The sequence below is a fragment of the Pleurodeles waltl genome, chromosome 4_2, assembly GCF_031143425.1.
Source record: "Pleurodeles waltl isolate 20211129_DDA chromosome 4_2, aPleWal1.hap1.20221129, whole genome shotgun sequence".
NCBI classification, from domain to species: Eukaryota; Metazoa; Chordata; class Amphibia; order Caudata; family Salamandridae; genus Pleurodeles; species Pleurodeles waltl.
The window spans coordinates 410367201-410385137 of record NC_090443.1 but is presented as its reverse complement, the minus strand read 5'-3'; the positions used below and the strand labels follow the sequence as shown (position 1 = coordinate 410385137).

At 44.4% G+C, this 17937-nt stretch overlaps 1 protein-coding gene across 6 annotated transcripts in view; it reads right to left on the bottom strand.

Annotated features, from left to right (window-relative positions):
• The window catches only part of RC3H1 (ring finger and CCCH-type domains 1), a 655450-nt gene that overhangs the window by 418596 nt on the left and 218917 nt on the right, over positions 1-17937 (bottom strand). For 4 of the 6 annotated variants that reach the window (XM_069231604.1, XM_069231602.1, XM_069231601.1 and 1 more), the window contains exons 10-11: positions 6136-6417; positions 1385-1602 (exon numbers count right to left, since the gene is read on the bottom strand). In XM_069231604.1, coding sequence (XP_069087705.1) covers positions 1385-1602; positions 6136-6417 — 500 coding nt within the window. The remainder of the gene's footprint in view (positions 1-1384; positions 1603-6135; positions 6418-17937) is intronic. The other 2 variants (XM_069231606.1, XM_069231605.1) reach the window with 1 other exon arrangement.

Here is a 17937-nt window from a genome sequence, read left to right as displayed (position 1 = left end):
CACTTCCTTTGTCTTCGAGGTTTTCTGAGGAATTCTGAAACTACTTAGGCTTTCGTCTAATTCCTTCTTTATCTGAATCAGAGCAGCCATTTCGGCCTTGAGCCTTTTCCTGTTTTCCTCAATCTCGAGGTCTTCGGAACATGTATTTGAATGTTTCCTCTTCGACGTGGAAACCTCTTTGCTGATTGTTTTGAATTTGTGCTATGGTGAACGCCTTCAATGTTGAGACCTTTCGATGATGATGCATCTTTTGCCTTTCCGTATTTTGGAGCTGAATGTTTCTACAGAGTTTTTTCTCCACTGAAAACCCCCTTGAGGGCTGCATGGAACTCATTTTCGTGGGGCATTCCTTGCGGGCAGTGAGCATTTTAACGCCGGGGATCCATTTTGTGGCCGTGAGTCAGATTTTTTCGACTCATATACTGTAACGGAGGTGGCTGACCGTACCGCCTTTCTAATTTTCTTCAGCAGCTCTTCCACGACCTCTATGATCTTGCAATCACCCTCTGAGGCCTCTCCCTTTGTACCTTTGGTGACATTTTCCTCCTAGTCACTGGAAAGTCCCAGATCTTTAAGGGATGGAGTGAATTTTTGGCCTTTAGTGAATAGTGAGCCATTCTTGGTCTTGCCCTCACCTTCAGTGTCTTCAGAGTAAATACTGCACAGGCGTTAATATTCTCTCCGGTGGTCGAGTGGAAGGCACAGTTTACACACCGGATGTTTGTCCTTCTGGGCGTATTTGTGATGGCAATTTCAACAAAATTGGAATGGTGTCTTCTCCATCATGCTGATCGGTGAGCCCCCCAACCCCCTCACACTCCGATTCCCCCCAAACCCCCCACCAACCCCCACCCCAGGCCAGGACATTCTTGATCCTCATGAAAGTATTGCACAAAATATTTGCGCTCACTCTTACTTCTTTTCACTGACTGCTATCCCAAGATGATATTCCGAGGCCTTGATAAACGTTTCCAAACTTTCTTTGGCAAATTGTTGCTTTTCCCCAGCGAGCTGGAGACGTCACTGCAGAACCATCCAGATCCAACGGAAAGATGAAGATGGCAACCCAAGGTGTGAACATCCGGAGGAAGAGCGACAACATCAAAGAGACACTAAACTGAGGTTCCGTCTACACCCACCACCAACGGTAGAAAAGGAGGACGGACAAAGTCATTTCTTGTTTACAGGAGAAATAGTAGAAATTCTGGACCCAACAAGTAGATGGCGGAATAATGCACAGCAGGTGAATACAGAAAAGATTCACTCTGCAAAATCAAATTTTCACTCTGTTTTAAATTCATGCAGGACTAAAAGATAGGTGTTCTGGCCCAAGCAGCAATAAGATACCATGGTTACAATTACGGAAAACACACTGTAAACTCACTCTGTGGATAGGCAGCAGCTTCAAAAGGTGGGGCAGCAGCCCGAGGGTCCTGGTAGAAAACATCAGGCTGCTGGGGTGGGTACAGCTGGGAACCCCGCGGCACCATCTGTAGTTGCTTGCTGACAGACAGAGGGGGCATATCACTAGGGGTCCGGGAGGGCACAGGGTGTGAGTTTGGGGGCAAGGCAGAGATTGACGTCTTAGGGACACTTTCAAGTCTGCAAAAGAAAAAGAAAAAAACACATCACAGCACTTGGCCGGAAAAAAGACAACGTTGACAACTTGCCAAGCATTCCTAAACAACAACTGAACAATTCACAAATTATTACATAAAAATTAGAAAAGATAGCTTCTGAGACAAACTTGACATTTCCTATTTAGGCACTTTAGAGATACAGCATGTAAAACTTTAGATGACTCCTCAGAGTAATCAGAAAGGAAGAATCTGCAAGACTAAACACATTTCAGACATAGTTGTAGGAAGCTGGCTCTTTATAAAGTGAACCAAAAAGAGGTACACCGTATAAACAGTCCAAGCAAACCCCAAAGGAATTACAGACACACAAAAGACACCCCAAATGCCCTCTTTTATGGTAGTGTGGGAGAGCAATTAGGCATATCAGAGGGTAGCGTTAAGCATGTATTGCACACACCAGAAGTAAGTGAGACACTCAAAGAAATCCAATACCAATTTATAAAAAATAATACGTGCTTTTATATACATTTTGATATCAAGATCATCGGATTTGGGTGACTACTTTCAAGTTATGAATATTTACAGTTTTCTAAAGTTGACAGTGCAATTTTTGGAGCAGTATTGTTATCCTGGGGGGAAAACATTTACTGCATACTGATACTTAGCAGTGACTTACAGGACCAATCTTCTGGAGTTACGTTAAGTATGGAGCAAGGTCCAAGGTAGCACCAACAGATCGCTTCGGGAGTCACTATAGGGTCCGGGTGAAGAGGTGCTTTTCAGCATTGAGTGCCCAGTGATAGCCTATTGGGGAAAACATGTACTACATTCTGGAAATTCACAGCAATTTACAGGACCAATCTTCTGGAGCTATGATAACTACGGAGCAAGGTCCAAGGCACCACCAACAGGTCACTTCAAGAGGCACTGGGGCGTCCGGGTGCAGAGGTGCTTTTCAGCACTGGGTGCCCAATGTTATCCTTAGGGAAAAGAAACAGATACTGCGTATGGGCACTTCGCAACAACTTACAGGACGGTTCTTTTGGACTTGAGATGAGAATGGGGCAAGGTCCTGGCAACATCAACTGTTCACTTCAGGGGGTGTTTTGGGGCATCCAGGTGCAGAGGTGTTACGGCATTGGGTGTCTCATTCACTTCATTGGGAAACTGTCCGGTCACATAGTTGCTGCAGGCTGGGACTGGAAAATCAGCTCTGGGGAACCCACAGGGGGGCTCGACTCTTGAGGTCCTCTGGCATGTGGGGACTCAACTGGTTCACTCCTCCTTGGGTTGTGGGGCTTGGGTGCAGTGGCGTCTTTTGTTGTCAGGTCCGGTGCTGTAGACAGCACAGTAGGAGGGGGGTCTGCAAAAACAGGCTGCAGACGCCGTCAGGAAGTCCACAGTGGCAGACGCAAGGTGGGCTACGTCTCTGGAGGGCCTGGGAACCATGCTGGTATCATTGGCCCACTTCAGCTCGAGCTAGGCAGCATGGGTGCAGTGGTGCTGTCCGGCGTCTGGTTTTTGGCAGTCCCAGTCCTCACGGTTCTTTCCCCGGTTGCCTGCAGATGCAGGGAAGCAGCTCCTCTGCTCCAAGGGAGCACTGGCAGCTCTTCAGGTTTCTTGGAGGCTGCACCGGCAGGACAGGTCAGTTGCTCCTCTAAGGTCAGGTGCAGCAGACAGGCTAGCAGGGTTGGTGCCAAGTCAGTCGTGCTACTCTGTTCTCAGGTCAGCAGTCCGCTTTGTCCACTCCTTTTGTGTCCAGCAAAGATCTGATGTCCTGGTATGAGGGGGTCCCCTAAATATTAAATTTAGGGTGTGTTAAGGGGAGTGAAGGGTAGCAGTCAATAAGCTACTTACCTTTGGGGTCACTACGTCCCCTAGATGACCACTTCCTTTGGTGAGTGGGCATCACCCTGTTCCAGAAATCTTAATTCCACCAGATACAAGATAGCAGAAATTCTGAGGCGGTGTTCATTTCAGTTTGGTCACCCTAGAGGTGTGTCCAGCCTGGAAATTCAACACGCCTCCTGCATAGCTGATTTACTCGCCTGCCCAGGTGCCAGATGGGCCCTGGGGCAGGGAAGTCAGCATCTCCCTCTGAGGAAGGCGGTTACTGCATACTAAAGGCTTTCTGACTTGGAATGCAGATTTGTAGGTTACCCTGATGGAAGGGGTGAGTAAACACCTCTCCCAGAGCAGGCTTTGTTTCTGACCTCCAGAGAGCAAAGGCTCTCAACCCTTGGGGGTCAGATTCTCGTCTATTGGTGGCAGACTGGTTAGAAATAGTTAGTGAGCTCACCAGCAGTTGGTAGGTTTTCAGATGGCACCTCTGAAGTGCCCCCTAAGTGCACAAATTAATAAATTCATTATTGGAATCAGTGAGGGATTATTAATATGAGATGTTTAATACCAAACATCTGTCTTCAGTGAAGCCATCATGTAGCTGGGGAACTCTTATTAACCAGTGTCCAGCACATGTACTTAAAATGGCTTCCCTGTTTACTTACTATGTCTAAGAATCAACAAAGATATACTAGGGGCATGTCAGCTCTTGCGGATATGTCCACAAGTTATGTAATGCACCCTGCCTTAGGGCTGAAAGGCCTTCAGTAGGTGGTGCCTTACAAGTATTACATGCAGTGTTTAGGGGACATGGCACACAGGCTGTGACATGTTGTGTTTTTCACTTTTCGGGAGCACTGTCACACAGCCTGCAATGGCAGTCTGCATGAGGTTGGTGCTGGGTTCCTAAGAGTGACACAATTTGTGCTGCAGCTCTTAGAGCCCCATGCCCTAGGTAAGTGAGCAGGGGTCTTTTTTTTTGGGGGGGGGGGGACCCACTGCAACTGAGGACCTGGTTAGCAGGAGCCCAGTGCCCTTCAGTCACAATTGCATCAAAAACCAGGCAAAGGGGAAGGCACTGCAACTAGAACCCAGCTTCCAACAGTGAGATGGCAATAAAATATAAGGTATGCAGCTTGAAACAACAAAAATCGATATTTAACAATGGTCACATTTTGTGATTTACAAACAATGGTCTAGATCCAGGTTTACCAAACCCTGATGTGTGCTACTTAAAATTCCAGTACGTAGACAAATGTCCCAAGAAACATCCATATGCTTGAACCAGAAACAAAAGCTGAAGTGAAGCAGTCATGTGGACAAAAGAAAAACTACAAAAATCACACAAAAAAATATGCAGTCCAAAAGAGTAAAAGTCTGTTTAAAAAATAAATAAACATGATTGTGCTGAAGCAAGGTCTAAAACAAGTTGCTCTTTAATGTTTTCAAAATTTTCAGGCAGGCAGAAGGCTTCTTTGAAAATATGGTCTGCATCTCACACCAAAAACAGCGATGGGGTCTGTGGGGGATGTTAAGGACAGATGAGCTAGTTTGTGTTAACAATTGTGTTTTAACATCTTTTAGCATTTTTTCCTGCCATTCAGTAGGCATCTTTTCATCCTCTACACTCTGCAGTCACAACCTGTTAGCCAGCGGGAATTATGCTGTGATTTTAGAAACAATCAGGAACATTAAGAAAATAACTTGCCATACTAAAGAAATGGAAGGCACTCTGATATGTGAACTTGTGATGTTCTCAAGTGACAATGTTGACAATTTCCACAGAAGCAAAAGGCTAACTGTGTTTTGCAATGAAAACTATGCTTGAAGAAAGATAAAAGGAGAAGGAAAGAATTCTCATTACAATAGTCACATTTACAGAGTCTGTTCATTTGTTTTCTTTCAGGGTATTCCTCCCTGATAGCATTTCGTGTAAATCTGAAAATTGCATGTGGTGTTCACAAAAAGGTTAGGGCTCCAGCATAAATTTTTACTGCGTTGGTTGAGTCGAAGGAAAGTGAAAGTCCCTTTCCCCAAGGTCATTCTTTTCAAGTGTTTATAGTGCATTCATAATGCACTGTTAAGGTAGTGTTCAGCCCGTTGGGCCCAGGGTCTGAACAGAAGTGTGCCTAAAGCACGTCTGTAAAAGTGAAACCTCAAATGATTCTTCAACGAACCACCTCCCAAGGTTCTCAAATACTCATTTCTCCACCACACAATAGGATTCAATATTCCACAAAAAAACAATGTGTGCGTCAAAACGTAGATCCAGTTAGAACAAATTGTGGATCATTTTTGGTAGTACTGCTCCTTTAGGGTTCCTCTTAAAAAAAGGATTTTTTGTTGTTTTGTTTTTTTAATGAGCAACTTGTACTATTTTTTCCAGATGTACTAGGAGCCTCAAGCAGACTAAACTTACTTCCATCTGTGCCCTCCAACTGAAACAGAAACCAGCCACACATTTGCAAGCACTAGTAAATGAGGCAGGAAGTACTGGGGGATAAAAATTAAAAGTTTCAAGTAAGCATGGGTATCTGTACATTACTAAACTGTTTTAGTTTTCAGTGAATACATTTCAACAAGGGTAAGCAGCTTTCAAGCAAGCAATAAATGCTGAACCCCCAAAACCCCATTTATGAGTCAACTATTATAACAATACTTCCTCATGATTCATGATGTAACAATGCGGCAAATGAGTTAGAAAGATGCGTACAGGTCAGGAGGGGACCCGGGGGCACTGGTGCTCAGGTGATCCATCTTCCCTTGCTTCAAGTTGGATTCGTAGCCAGAGTCTGTCCCCCGTGAGATGAGCTGTGTCACTGCACTCCCTCCCGATACGATGCCATTTGGCAAACCTGAAGGCTTCCGGCTGGGCATGTCCACCGACCCTTCATCAGACAGCAGGGGTCCCGAGGGTAGGCCCACTTCATTCAGCTGGCCCAGGGAGGCACTCAGGGGTCTTCTGGGAACCAGACGCTTGTTCATTTTACGGAATCTGGCGGCAGACAAACAAAACGACAGTCAGCTCCTCCAAAGTCGAATGGCACGCTTATCTGCCAGCAAGCAGGTGTCTCTCTCCGGCGAGAACCTATTTTAAGAATTGAAAGGTGGTGTATAACACTGCCTAATGTGAAAATGTTTGTGTGTCTGTGTGCGCAAATGTGCGGGTGAGAGAGAAAGTAGAGAAATACACAATCCAAACAGTAATACTTATCTAACAATTAACTGAGCCTGTACAAGCAAACTACAGATAAAGCCACAAAGCGTTCAAAAAAGTGTAGGCACTTTGGATTGGAGGCTTCTTTTCATCACACAAATTTAAGAGTCACAGGAAAAAAAAGTAAAAATTTTCATATCGCTCAAGGAGGCATTTCTTAATATGTCTGAAGGAGCAGTAGTACCAAAAATTTCACAACAAAAATTGTCGGTATCTAGACCTACTCATTTTTCTTAGTCACACTTAGAATTTGAACAAATTATAATTTTCTATTGCGTTCGGTCTCCTCCCACCAACATATGCAACTCCAAATATTACTACATCTGGAATGGTGGTACATAATACAGTTTTCAAGAAACTAACATTTAAGCTCTCCTTAAGAAAGCTATGAAATATAGGACAAAATGATGTGAATATTTTAGGCTGTCAATGAAGCGTCATTCTGAATTTGACCGAATTAATTTAATCCCCATGAAACCACTGATTTTGTTTTTCAACTAACTGCTATAGACAGTGCTTTTTCAGACGTGTGTGTGTATTGGGGGGGGGGGTAAGATTCAACCAATCCTGGGTCCCTCACTTCATAATCGGTTAAGGAACACTGGTCCCCACATGGTGGGTTAGACAACTCCTATAACGTTAATTTTAAACTGAAATGCGGACATCCACTGTGAAAACAACTCTTCAGAGACCTGACAACCGTCACCAACCCTATCAACCAATTTTAAGTTCATATTCTCCCTGACACGTACAAATAAAGTAGCGCATGCTTACATTGACTGGTAAGTTCAATGTTGCAAAGGGAGAACTAGAACTAAGATTATCCCATTCAACACTAAAGGCAATTTTTTAGGGTCGAGCCTGCGTTGCATGCGCGAGACTCTTTTGTATTTATAAAAGGGCTCGGAGCCCTGTCAACTTCACGTCAGTGTTTTTTATTGGTTGCTGGGCTTCCCTAATAAAATCTGCTTGCTTTCATTAGTCGAAAGCACGCATATGGCATTCCTTTTCCCGGTGGCTAGCCCTCCTCCAGCGCAGCGACCAAGTACAGAAAACATGCAAGGCTCACTTCTTTTCCATCGGGCTCGTGGACTTTTTTTTCTCTAATTTACGAGCCCGATCTCGCTTGGCAGAAGTCGAGCGCTTTACGTACTTGATTTCACTTTTTCGGGTTATGTACATAAATGCACTTTTGCCCGATAGGTGAAAAGTCGGGTTAGGAGTTTACAACGCGATCAGCTCTAACATGAGCAAACGCGAGACCCGGTGCATTGTAAATGCTTGTCTTTACTTCTCTCCTTCTCTAATAAGCACATCGCAAAGAAGCACATCGCAAAGAAGGGACCAAAAAAGCCCACCAGGTTACAAAGAAATAAGGCTAAGAAGTACTTATAAGCCAAAAGAAGCTATTGTTTCAGAAAGCAAAAAAATATGGCTAGCAGAATAAGTGGCTCCCCGCAATAATTGCTGCCCTTGCGTTGGTGGAAAAAGCTTAGTCCTTTAAGCCTAGAAGTCTTAAGGCCCATAAATCTCCCAAGTATGAAAGATGTAAGGGAAATCTCATCTGGAATTGATGCATTCAGTAGCCATCATGTTGGAGAAACTATATACACTAACAAAAAGATAAAACGTTGTGCTTGGCAAACATCACTATTATGGATCTCATCTATAGATGTGTGAAGTACTGTAAAAACAAAAACAGGTACAAAAACCTTTTAGTTCACATACATGTGAACAGTACCTTTGGAATCAATAGAAAAAAAGTCTGTGTAAAGAAAAAAACAAAAAAAAAAAAAAAAGTACTTAATTTATGCCCTTGACAGACATCAGCACTTATGACTGGGATCTGGATCTCTTAGCTCCCTCCTTTCGGAGGCACCGGCACCCCCCTCCCCCCATAAAAAACACGCTACCTGGTCCTTCAAAGGCCCAGGCATTTATGCTTTGTTTAAAAGTGATGTACGACTCAACAGTCAAGTGCTGATGCCATGAGAGTGACCTGCCTGTCATAACTGTAATTAGCCACAAGACATGGCACTCATTTCGTGACTGACGTGGCCCACCCATCAACGCCACTTGCCTTTGCTCCAACTGGTTTTATACCACATGTGGAATGGCCCTGCTAGGAAGTGAGCACAGGGTCATAGTATGATATCGCACACTTCCTCCTATTAGACTGACACATGCAATGGAACCTTGATGGAATTGTACCCTTTCCCTTGGCTGGCTACAAGTCAGTGCATGGCCTTAGTAAAATCCCAGCACTTCTCACTATAGCTGCCCACTGCCTGAACAGAGTACGTATAGCTCTGCATTTCTTGCTGAGGCTACCAAATGCTTTACCCAGTAGTAAGGGGAGACGTTGCAATGCTTATGTAACTGTTTGCCTTGGTTTCCTTCTGACCATTTTCAGCATTGGTTTTATGGTAAATATTTAATAATCTACCTTATTCTGCTACAGACAGACTGTTATTAGGTCACAATTAAATAATGATCACATACGGCTGCTTGCATGTGGAAAGGCCTGTCACATTTCCTCAGTATCACCATGGGACGATTCAGATTCTGTTTCACTAAGACCCTGAGACCATCTTGGACACAGGTCAAAGGACTGAGGAAATTTTCACATTATAGCAGACCCTTTTTGAATGAGGTCTTAGACAACATTAGACAACATGACATTTTCAAAGTTCTCTTAAGGCGTCTTCAAATTAACTTCCCTTTCCTACAAGACTAGAGTTGTCAACTGTTTGCTCTCTTCACTGCAGCAATAAAATAGTTACATGTTGGGCCCACACCAAGTTAAATTAACAGCGTGCTCTTTACAGCAGTGGTAAATAGCAAATTTGGAATTTAGTGGTGTAAAGCATGCTATTAAAATAAAATCCTGAAATTAGGTCAAGTACGATATACAAATGCCCATGCTTGCAGATGTAAAGCCTTATGGTGGCATTTAAAAATGATGCATGAATTTTTTATTCATCTATGATGGATTGCTTTGGTCGGCCTTTCCGTTCGCCTTTCATCAGGTTTTTGATCGATGGATAGCTTCAGAATTGATGGATAACTTCAGAATTGTATTCCACTTCTTTAACACCCCCTGAAAATCCAACAAGTATCGGTAGTCCGGTATTTATAGTACCTCTGTAATGAGCACCAAAGAGTTCTGTTTAGCTGCACAGCCAAGCATTGGTTATTGCTGCCCTTATGGCTGCTGCTGATAATCCAAATACTTTACATGTTATAGCAGAGTGTCATCTTTGTGCAGCTGCTGCAATGATAGATCAAAGATGTGGTTCCATCATTCAGGGAAATAGGTCCTCTAAGCTGGTATTTTTTATTGATCAGTTGTGGTGTTGCACCTTTAGTTGTTGCCAAAGTACTGAGCTATGCACTTCTGGGACTACCACAGGGATGTTGAGCTTAAATGGGCCATTTATCAAGACACCGTGAAATGCAGCTATGTCGTCAAATAAGATCTTCCTCACTAAGCATTTTGTTGGTGATGTTAGAGCATGCATCTCAGTCCAAGGTAGGCCAAAGGACAACAACAATCCTCTTTGGTCACATTGAGCATACATCAATGCTACTCTTACACATTTCTTAGTAGAAAGGAGGCATACTATACCAACTTATGTGACATCTAGAGACCATACTAGGCCATGGCTGTAATGGCCTTAAGAGACAGCTATAACGAAATATATTATTCTTTAGGTTCTAGACATTTAGTAACTTGCTCATTTGCAGGTATACCATAATATACTTCAGCAACGCCACCAGTGCAACTACAGACTAGGTCGGAGGGTCCTAGATATAATGGTAAGATCATCTTTTGGAGGCACTGTATTTGTAGTTTAAAGAGGCATGCAATGAGATTCCTCAACAGCTATAAGACTAGCCTGCTTAAGAAATGAATGCATCTGGTGCAAAAGGCTATGGTAGGGCATCCAAGCATAGAAAAATGCTCTCACTCCACAGTGGTGAATCAGATGCTCAGTGCTTCAACAGTCTGTCAGGAAAAGAAAAATGTCCTTTACTAATACATATCCTATGTAACAATATTACTGGTGTCTGGATCAGTGTTAAGATCAAACCTTCACCCATTTGGTTGCAGTGGCTGACATGAATTGGCTTGCACACCCACTAGGATGAAGTTGCTTGCAAAAGTGTACAGATGTTAACGAAAGGGCTGGAAAAATTAGCACAAGGGGCACCTGAATTGTTGGCCCAGGGAAAATCTGAAGTGTGGGCACTGAAGTTGTTGACAACTGTGTAACACCGGCCTCTGCATGCCTTAAGTGAAGAGGGGTAGAAACCAAAATGTGAAGGCTATAACTTGTTTGTAGTACTGCAACTCAAAGGTGAATCTGGAAGCAATCTGACAAGAGTGAAGACAGCAAACCAGCACAGCTCTATGTGGTTCAATAGCACTTTGCATTAGAGTGATCATAGAGCTTTCCCATGAAGTCAACCTTTGATGAGAACCAAACAAAAGAAATCTAAGTTAATTTTGGTGTGGTCTAACAACGGGTCAGAGTATCACACAAAATAACAAGAATGGGCACTAAAGACAGATCTTCAGTTCCCCATGCTGTAATGGGGGAGACGGGCAGTGAGGTTCTCTACTCCTTTGCGGTGGGTGGCAGCATATGCACATATTCCTATACTGCCAATACAGTTATGAAAACATGAGAAATATACACTGAATGGCATCTTCCACAATCACTTGCGACTTTAATTCCATTTAATTAAATGTACTTTACGCTCTAGCAGATAGTGCTATCCTAATCAATCCATCAACAGCAAGAAGACATCAGCTCTAAAGTAGTATGTGAGCAAAGTATTAGTCTTGACTACTTTTTTTCTTTACTATCAGAGTTTTATACAAAATGACACCAAGTCTCATATCTAGGGCACTCATCCCGATCTGTTTCAAAGTTCAGCTGAAATTGCTTACACATCTCTACTTTTCATGTATTCTGGCTTTAATGGAAAAAAAAAAATCTCCTTGGGTGTTTTTAGTGTTTTTTTCCTCCTTTTTTGGCTCCTACCTCCAAGACAGATGTCTGCTTCCCCATTTCTGAACAAGGGGGAGTGATACTAAAGGCTGTCTAAAGATCACAGAATATTATCACATCCAAACAAATAGGATTCCATGTGCTGAACAGCAGGTGTTTGAAAAGAAAAAGGTTATTGACCTGCAGTAAGAGTTTTCCAGCATTTGCAGTTGTCGTAAAATTGCATGCTTCAATAATCTACATATAGTCAGGAGTCCAGAGAAAAACATGAGCATAATGATGAATATAGCATAACAGAATATAAACATGGTCACTTAAGTAGCCTATTCAACGCAATGAAAAAGACCCATACTTCAACCTAAAAGGTAACAGTACATTGAAGACCACTTCCCCCACAGGCCAACATCCCTCAGATTTCAAAAGTATTAGTGAGAAGAACAGTCAATGCTAGGGGAGCCTCTTGAGGAAGGACGACAGGTAGCATGTGAATCTATGTAAGATGCATTTTAGAGAAGGAAAGGAAAATGTTTCTTACCCAGTAAGCATTTGTTTGGGGCATGTAGTGCTGTAGATTCACATGCTTAGCATAATCCTGCCATTAAATGTTGGACTTGGATGTGTGCAAGTTGTTTTTCTTCAAAGAAAGACTTTCGAGTCACAAGGTACAGTGACCCCTCCTCTTGCTGGTAATGTGCACGGACATCTCCATTGTTAGATCATTTTTCCCCAAGGCAGATGAGGATGGAAGTTGACGTGAAAAAAATATAGTAAGATGTCCATGCTAAAACAGATGGTGAGAACCAATAACAGTAACTGTAACAAGCGCAGGTGTCCAAGGAGAAGGGTGAACGCATGTGAATCTACAGCACTACATGCCACAAAAAGATGCTTATTGGGTAATTAACATTTTCCGTTCAAGGCACGATTATCTACAGATATTCATGCTTAGCATACACTGTAAAGCAGTCTTCCATAACCAGTGGATACCCTGTGAGTTAGAATGGTTTGAAATAGTATAGGTACAAGTGCTTAGTCGACAGTCTTGTTGACAGGCCAGCACATCTACACAGCAGTATTTTGTAGATGTATGTGCTGTAGACCATGTAGCTGCTTTAAATATATCAGCAATAGGTATATTACCTAGAAGGGCTATAGAATCTACTTTTTTTTAGGAGCTAGGTGAGCTTAGGAGGGATAGTTAAAGTTCTTTTAGCTTTAGCATAGCTAGTCTGGTTGCACTTCACATTCCAACATGCAATGTCTGATTCAGAAATGGCCCTTCCTTTGTGTGGCTTTGAAATAGCAACAGTTGTTTTTCCTTAAATTATTTGGTTTATCAATATAATACATGAGGGCTCGTTTTTTATCTAAGCTATGTAGAGCCCTTTCCACAACTGAGTAACGGTGGGGAAAAAATACTGGCAATCCGATAGACTGATTAAGGTTGAACTGACACCGCCTTTGAAAGCACTTTAGAATTGGTACATAGTACAACTCTAACACATGTAACAGGAGGAAGTGTTCTTCTAAAATTAATGCCTGAAGCTCACCAACATGTCTGAGTGAAGTGATCGCTACTTTAAAAAAAAAAAAAAAGATTCCTTCCAGGATAAAAACTGGAGGGTGGAGGAGTGCTGGAGCTCAAATGGAGGACCCAGTCATCTTGTGAATAAAATACTGAGATTCCAAGTGGGGTTTGGGGGCACCGTATGAGGAATAACTTTCACGTCCTTCTAGAAAGGCTTTAATGACAGGAATCCTGAACACAGAAGGGTGTTGTCTGTTTTGAAGATATGCGGCTACTGCCACTAGGGGTAATCTTTTAGAGGTAAAGGCTAGACCAGAGGTATGTGCATAAAATAAGAAACAATGTCATGAACCCTAGCTGCTAAGGAATCAATGTGTTTGGAATGACAACAGTGAACACATCTTTTCCACTTAGCAGCCAAGCAAGCACAAGTAGTGGGCCTGCATGCCTCTTTAGGAATGTTCATACAAGGTTGTGGTAGATTTAAATAACCAAACTCTAGGACTTCAGGAGGCAGGTCGCAAGGTTGAAAGACCTGGGGTCTAGGTGCCTGATCTCTCCATGACTTTGTGAGAAGGACCTGCCTGGTCTGCAATACCTCGTGGGGAACTACTGAGAGTACTATATGTCTGGTGAACCATTGCTGCCATGCTCATGTTGGAGCCACTAGGATGAGGGTGAACGATGCCTGTCGAACTTTGTGAACCACAAATGGAAGCAGTGGGAGAGGCCGAAAAGCATAAGCAAATATCCCGGGCCAATTAATCCGTAGTGCATTGCCCTTAGACTGTGGGTGTGGCAACCTGGAGGCAAAGTTTGGGTACTTGGTGTTTCATGCTGTGGCGTAAAAGTATTTCTGGGTGACCCCAATGCCAGAAGTATGGGAGGAGGACTTGTAGGTGGAGTTCCAACTCGTGGACTTGCTGGCACCTCCTGCTGAGGAAGTCCACAAAGTTGTTGTCCGCTTCCGAGAGATACTCCGCTAACAGGTGAATGTTGTACTGGAGACCTCATCTCCAAATGGATTGGGTTAGACGAGATAGCGGAGGGAATTTGGTGCCCCTGTGCTTTTGTTGGTACATGGATGTCATATTCTCACTTTTGATGAGGACTACTTTGACAATCAAGTGAGGAGATGTGGTGCCCCCTTGCTTTTGCAGATAATACATGAAAGTCATTATGTCTGTTCTGATAAGAACTACCTGGCCAATCAGGTGAAGAAGGAAGGCTTTGTGCGCTAGGTGAGCAACTAGCAACTCCAGGTGGTTGATATGGAGATGTCTCTGGGTGGGTGTTATTATGGTTCTCAGCGGAACAGGGTCTAAGAAAGGCCATCCTTTTAGGAGATTCTTGGTGTTTCACCACTGTAAAGACTAGCAAGCTTGATGGCCGACCAACACTAACTCGATGAACCTGAGGACCAACCCGCAAGGGAACCCTTAAGTAACCCTAAAAGGGGGTTGGTCACTCTCTGAAGTGATCCATCTATCAGACGGGGCCAGGGACGTCAACTACCTGGCCTAACCAGTCAGATGCTCCCAGGGCCCTCTGCTCAACTTAATTCCAAGATGGCAGAATCAAGTGGCCACTTGGCAGAGGTGTGTGCACCTCCTTAAGGGAGGAGCTGGACAGGGGGGTTGTCACTCCTGTGCTCTTTGTACAGTTTCTGCCAGAGCGAGAACCGGGAGTTCCTGAACTAGTGCAAACCGGATTATGCAAGGAAGGCACCAGATGTGCCCTTCAAAACAGTCTCGTGGTGCTCAGAGACTATCCCACCGCAGCCCATCCAATACAAAGGGAGAGGTGGTCACACCTCTCCCTTGCCGGAAATCCTTTGTTCTGCCTCTCCAGCCTGAGCCTGGCTCACCAGCAGGAAGGCAAAACAATGTCTGGGGTCAGCAGCAGCATGGGCTGTCAGCTAGACCTTGTAAGGGTGCACAGGCAGAACTGGGGGATCCTCTCGTAACCCCCAGAGTACATGGTATCATGCAACTAACACAGGCCGTTTTAGTTGCATGACTCCAATATGTTTGATACCAAACATGCCTAGGTACGGTGGAGGCATTATGTAGTTGGACCACTCGTGTTGAAGTGTGTCCACTACATACCTTAAGATGGCTTCTTCGCACTTACAGAGTCCAGGAATTGGGCTTGGCTCTGTAGGGGCACCCTGCTCATGTAGGGGTATCCTCACACTTAGAGACATGCACCCTGCCCCTGGGCTGAAGGGCCTACCAGAGATGTGATTTATAATGTGCAGTGACCAGTTTCGGTAGCCAACAGGTCATGCACCATTTCACACATGCTGCAATGGCAGGCCTGCAGACACAGTTTGTATGGGCTCCCATGGATGACAATACAAGCTGCAACCCATGGGGTACACCTGGCGCACCAATGCCCTGGGTACCCAAGTACCAAATGCTAGGGACTCCCTTAGGGAGGTGCACAGATCTCTGCTAGGAGGCAGGTTGATTCTGTCATCTTGGAAACAAGGTGAGCAGAGACCCGTGGGAGCATCTGACTGGTTAGGTCAGACAGATGACATCCCTGAACCCCTCTGGTAAGTGGGTTACTACAAAGTGACCAACCCCCTTTAAGGGCTACTTAAAGGCTCCCCAGAGGGTTGGTCCTCAGATTCGTTGAGCAAGACTCTTCAAGGAACTTTCTGCAAGACATCTTCTGCTCCAGGCCTCTGGAATTGCTGCTGGTTTGCTTTTGAAAGCAAAACAAGACTGTATCCAGTTGGGAGGGCTCCCACTGTAACACTGTTTGTCCAGCTTCTGCAAGATTTCTGCAATGTTTGTGGCTGTGCATCTTCCAGGGTCACAAGGACTCTGCCTGCATCCAAGAAGGAAGAAGGAATCTCTTGGAGTGAAGGAGTCACACTCCTGCGTCCCAGGCACCTCAAGACGACAACTGGCTGGTGGATCCCTCTGTCCCACAGGCAACGAAAAGCCTCTAATCACAGGTGGTGGTTCTGTGGTCACCTCTGGATCCAATCTGTGTGCTGACCAATTTGGGAGACAGTGGAACCTTGCTCAACACCTGTGCACCACTGCTGTTGCTCTTGCCAAGGATTGATGGCTCTTCCTCCAAAGAGATCGTTGCTGTCCAACCTTCTATGTTGCAACTGGTTACCTAGGGATCCACTGGAAAGGGTCCTGAATCCATAAAAATCCAACCATGACGGTTCTGTATTAGCCTATGGTACACCCAGCTCGATAACTCTGCACCTGGGTGCATGTAGCATTCCTGGTAGTTACCGCTGATAATTTCTTACTCCCCCAGACCCTGGGATTCTAACACACTTACCTTGGTTGGGCACCTCGATTATTATACCTCTTTCTTAGTATATGGTTTGGTCCCCCCATATGGCCCCATGTATTTCTATACTATTACTCTTAGTTTCTAACTGTAAATTTTGTGTGTTGATATCTCCAAGTAGAGATATACCAATGTTGGTATTGCACTAGTGTTGTAATAAAGAATACTTCATTTTTGCAACACCTGGTGTGGTTCTTTTTTGTGAACAGTTACTGGCTGACTAGTATTGCAAGGGCTTTACACTCCTAGATAAGCTTTAGCTGCTTACCACAACTACTCCTAGAGAGCTTTTGCTATCTGGACACCTAAACACTATCACTAAGGGTTGCCTTGACTCTGTATATGGGGACCACACAAAAGATGTACACCATAAGCTGAGCCAGCCTCCTATAGTTGAAACTCAGATGTAAAAATCTGACACCCGAAGGCAAGCAAGTCGCTAAAGGAGGACACTACAATTTATGCCTCTTACTGCAGTGTCAGCAGCATCGAGGGCGCAGCTAATAGTAGTTTTGGAAATTAGCTTTTCCTCCGAGCCAATCTGGTATGCCCGTTCTTGTGCTCTTCTGGAAGCTGTTGGAGGTTCTCCTCAATCTCGCCCCAGTGGGCCCTGTCATAGCATGTCGATAGAAGGCAAATTGTGTTAGCAATCCTCCAGTGGTTGGCGGACTGGGCAGCTACCCTTTTGCCCACTGCATCTATTTTCTTGCTCCCTATCTGGTGAAGGCATCGTCTTTGATGTTTGCGAGGTAGCCATTTTACGTTCCGTGGTGACTACTGATTCAGGTGGTAGTTGCCCTTTTATGTCATGTGTACGTATGTGGGGTCGCTGGGTGATGCCTTATAATTTTTGTCAACCCTGGGTGTCATCATTCTCGCCCTAACAGGGCTGTTGAACATGTCAGGTTTGTGGCATCAGGCGTGTGGCATAGCATGCATTTAGGCAATGGCTACAGGAGAGAGCTTCAATAAGGAAGTCATCCTCTAAAGGCTCGGTATGCAACTGAATCTTGTGGAAGGCGGAAGCTATGTTTATCAGGTCGTGGTAGGTGGTGGTGTCATCTGATGGACAGGGTTTAGCAGGATACAGATCTAGATCCCGAGGTGGCTCTGCATCGCAGGATTCCCACAGGCCATCACGCTGTGGGATATACAATTTGTTTCCCCCTCTCCCTCCTGTGTAGAAGTAAATGGAACCCTCTAGAAAGTATAATGCAGGGTTCCATTGTAGGCAGTGGTGAATGTGTGTTGTGCACAGCAGGAGGTGGAATGATGTGCATCAGGCTTGTTAACTCGTCCGCCTTCTTTCTATGCTTCAGTGGTGATGGGGATTCCAAAGCTTCTATGAACGAAAACAGTCCTTTGGCTGCCTGCGCAGCAGAATGAGGAGGTCTCACAACAATACGGCCAATGTCCTGGTGGCTCATG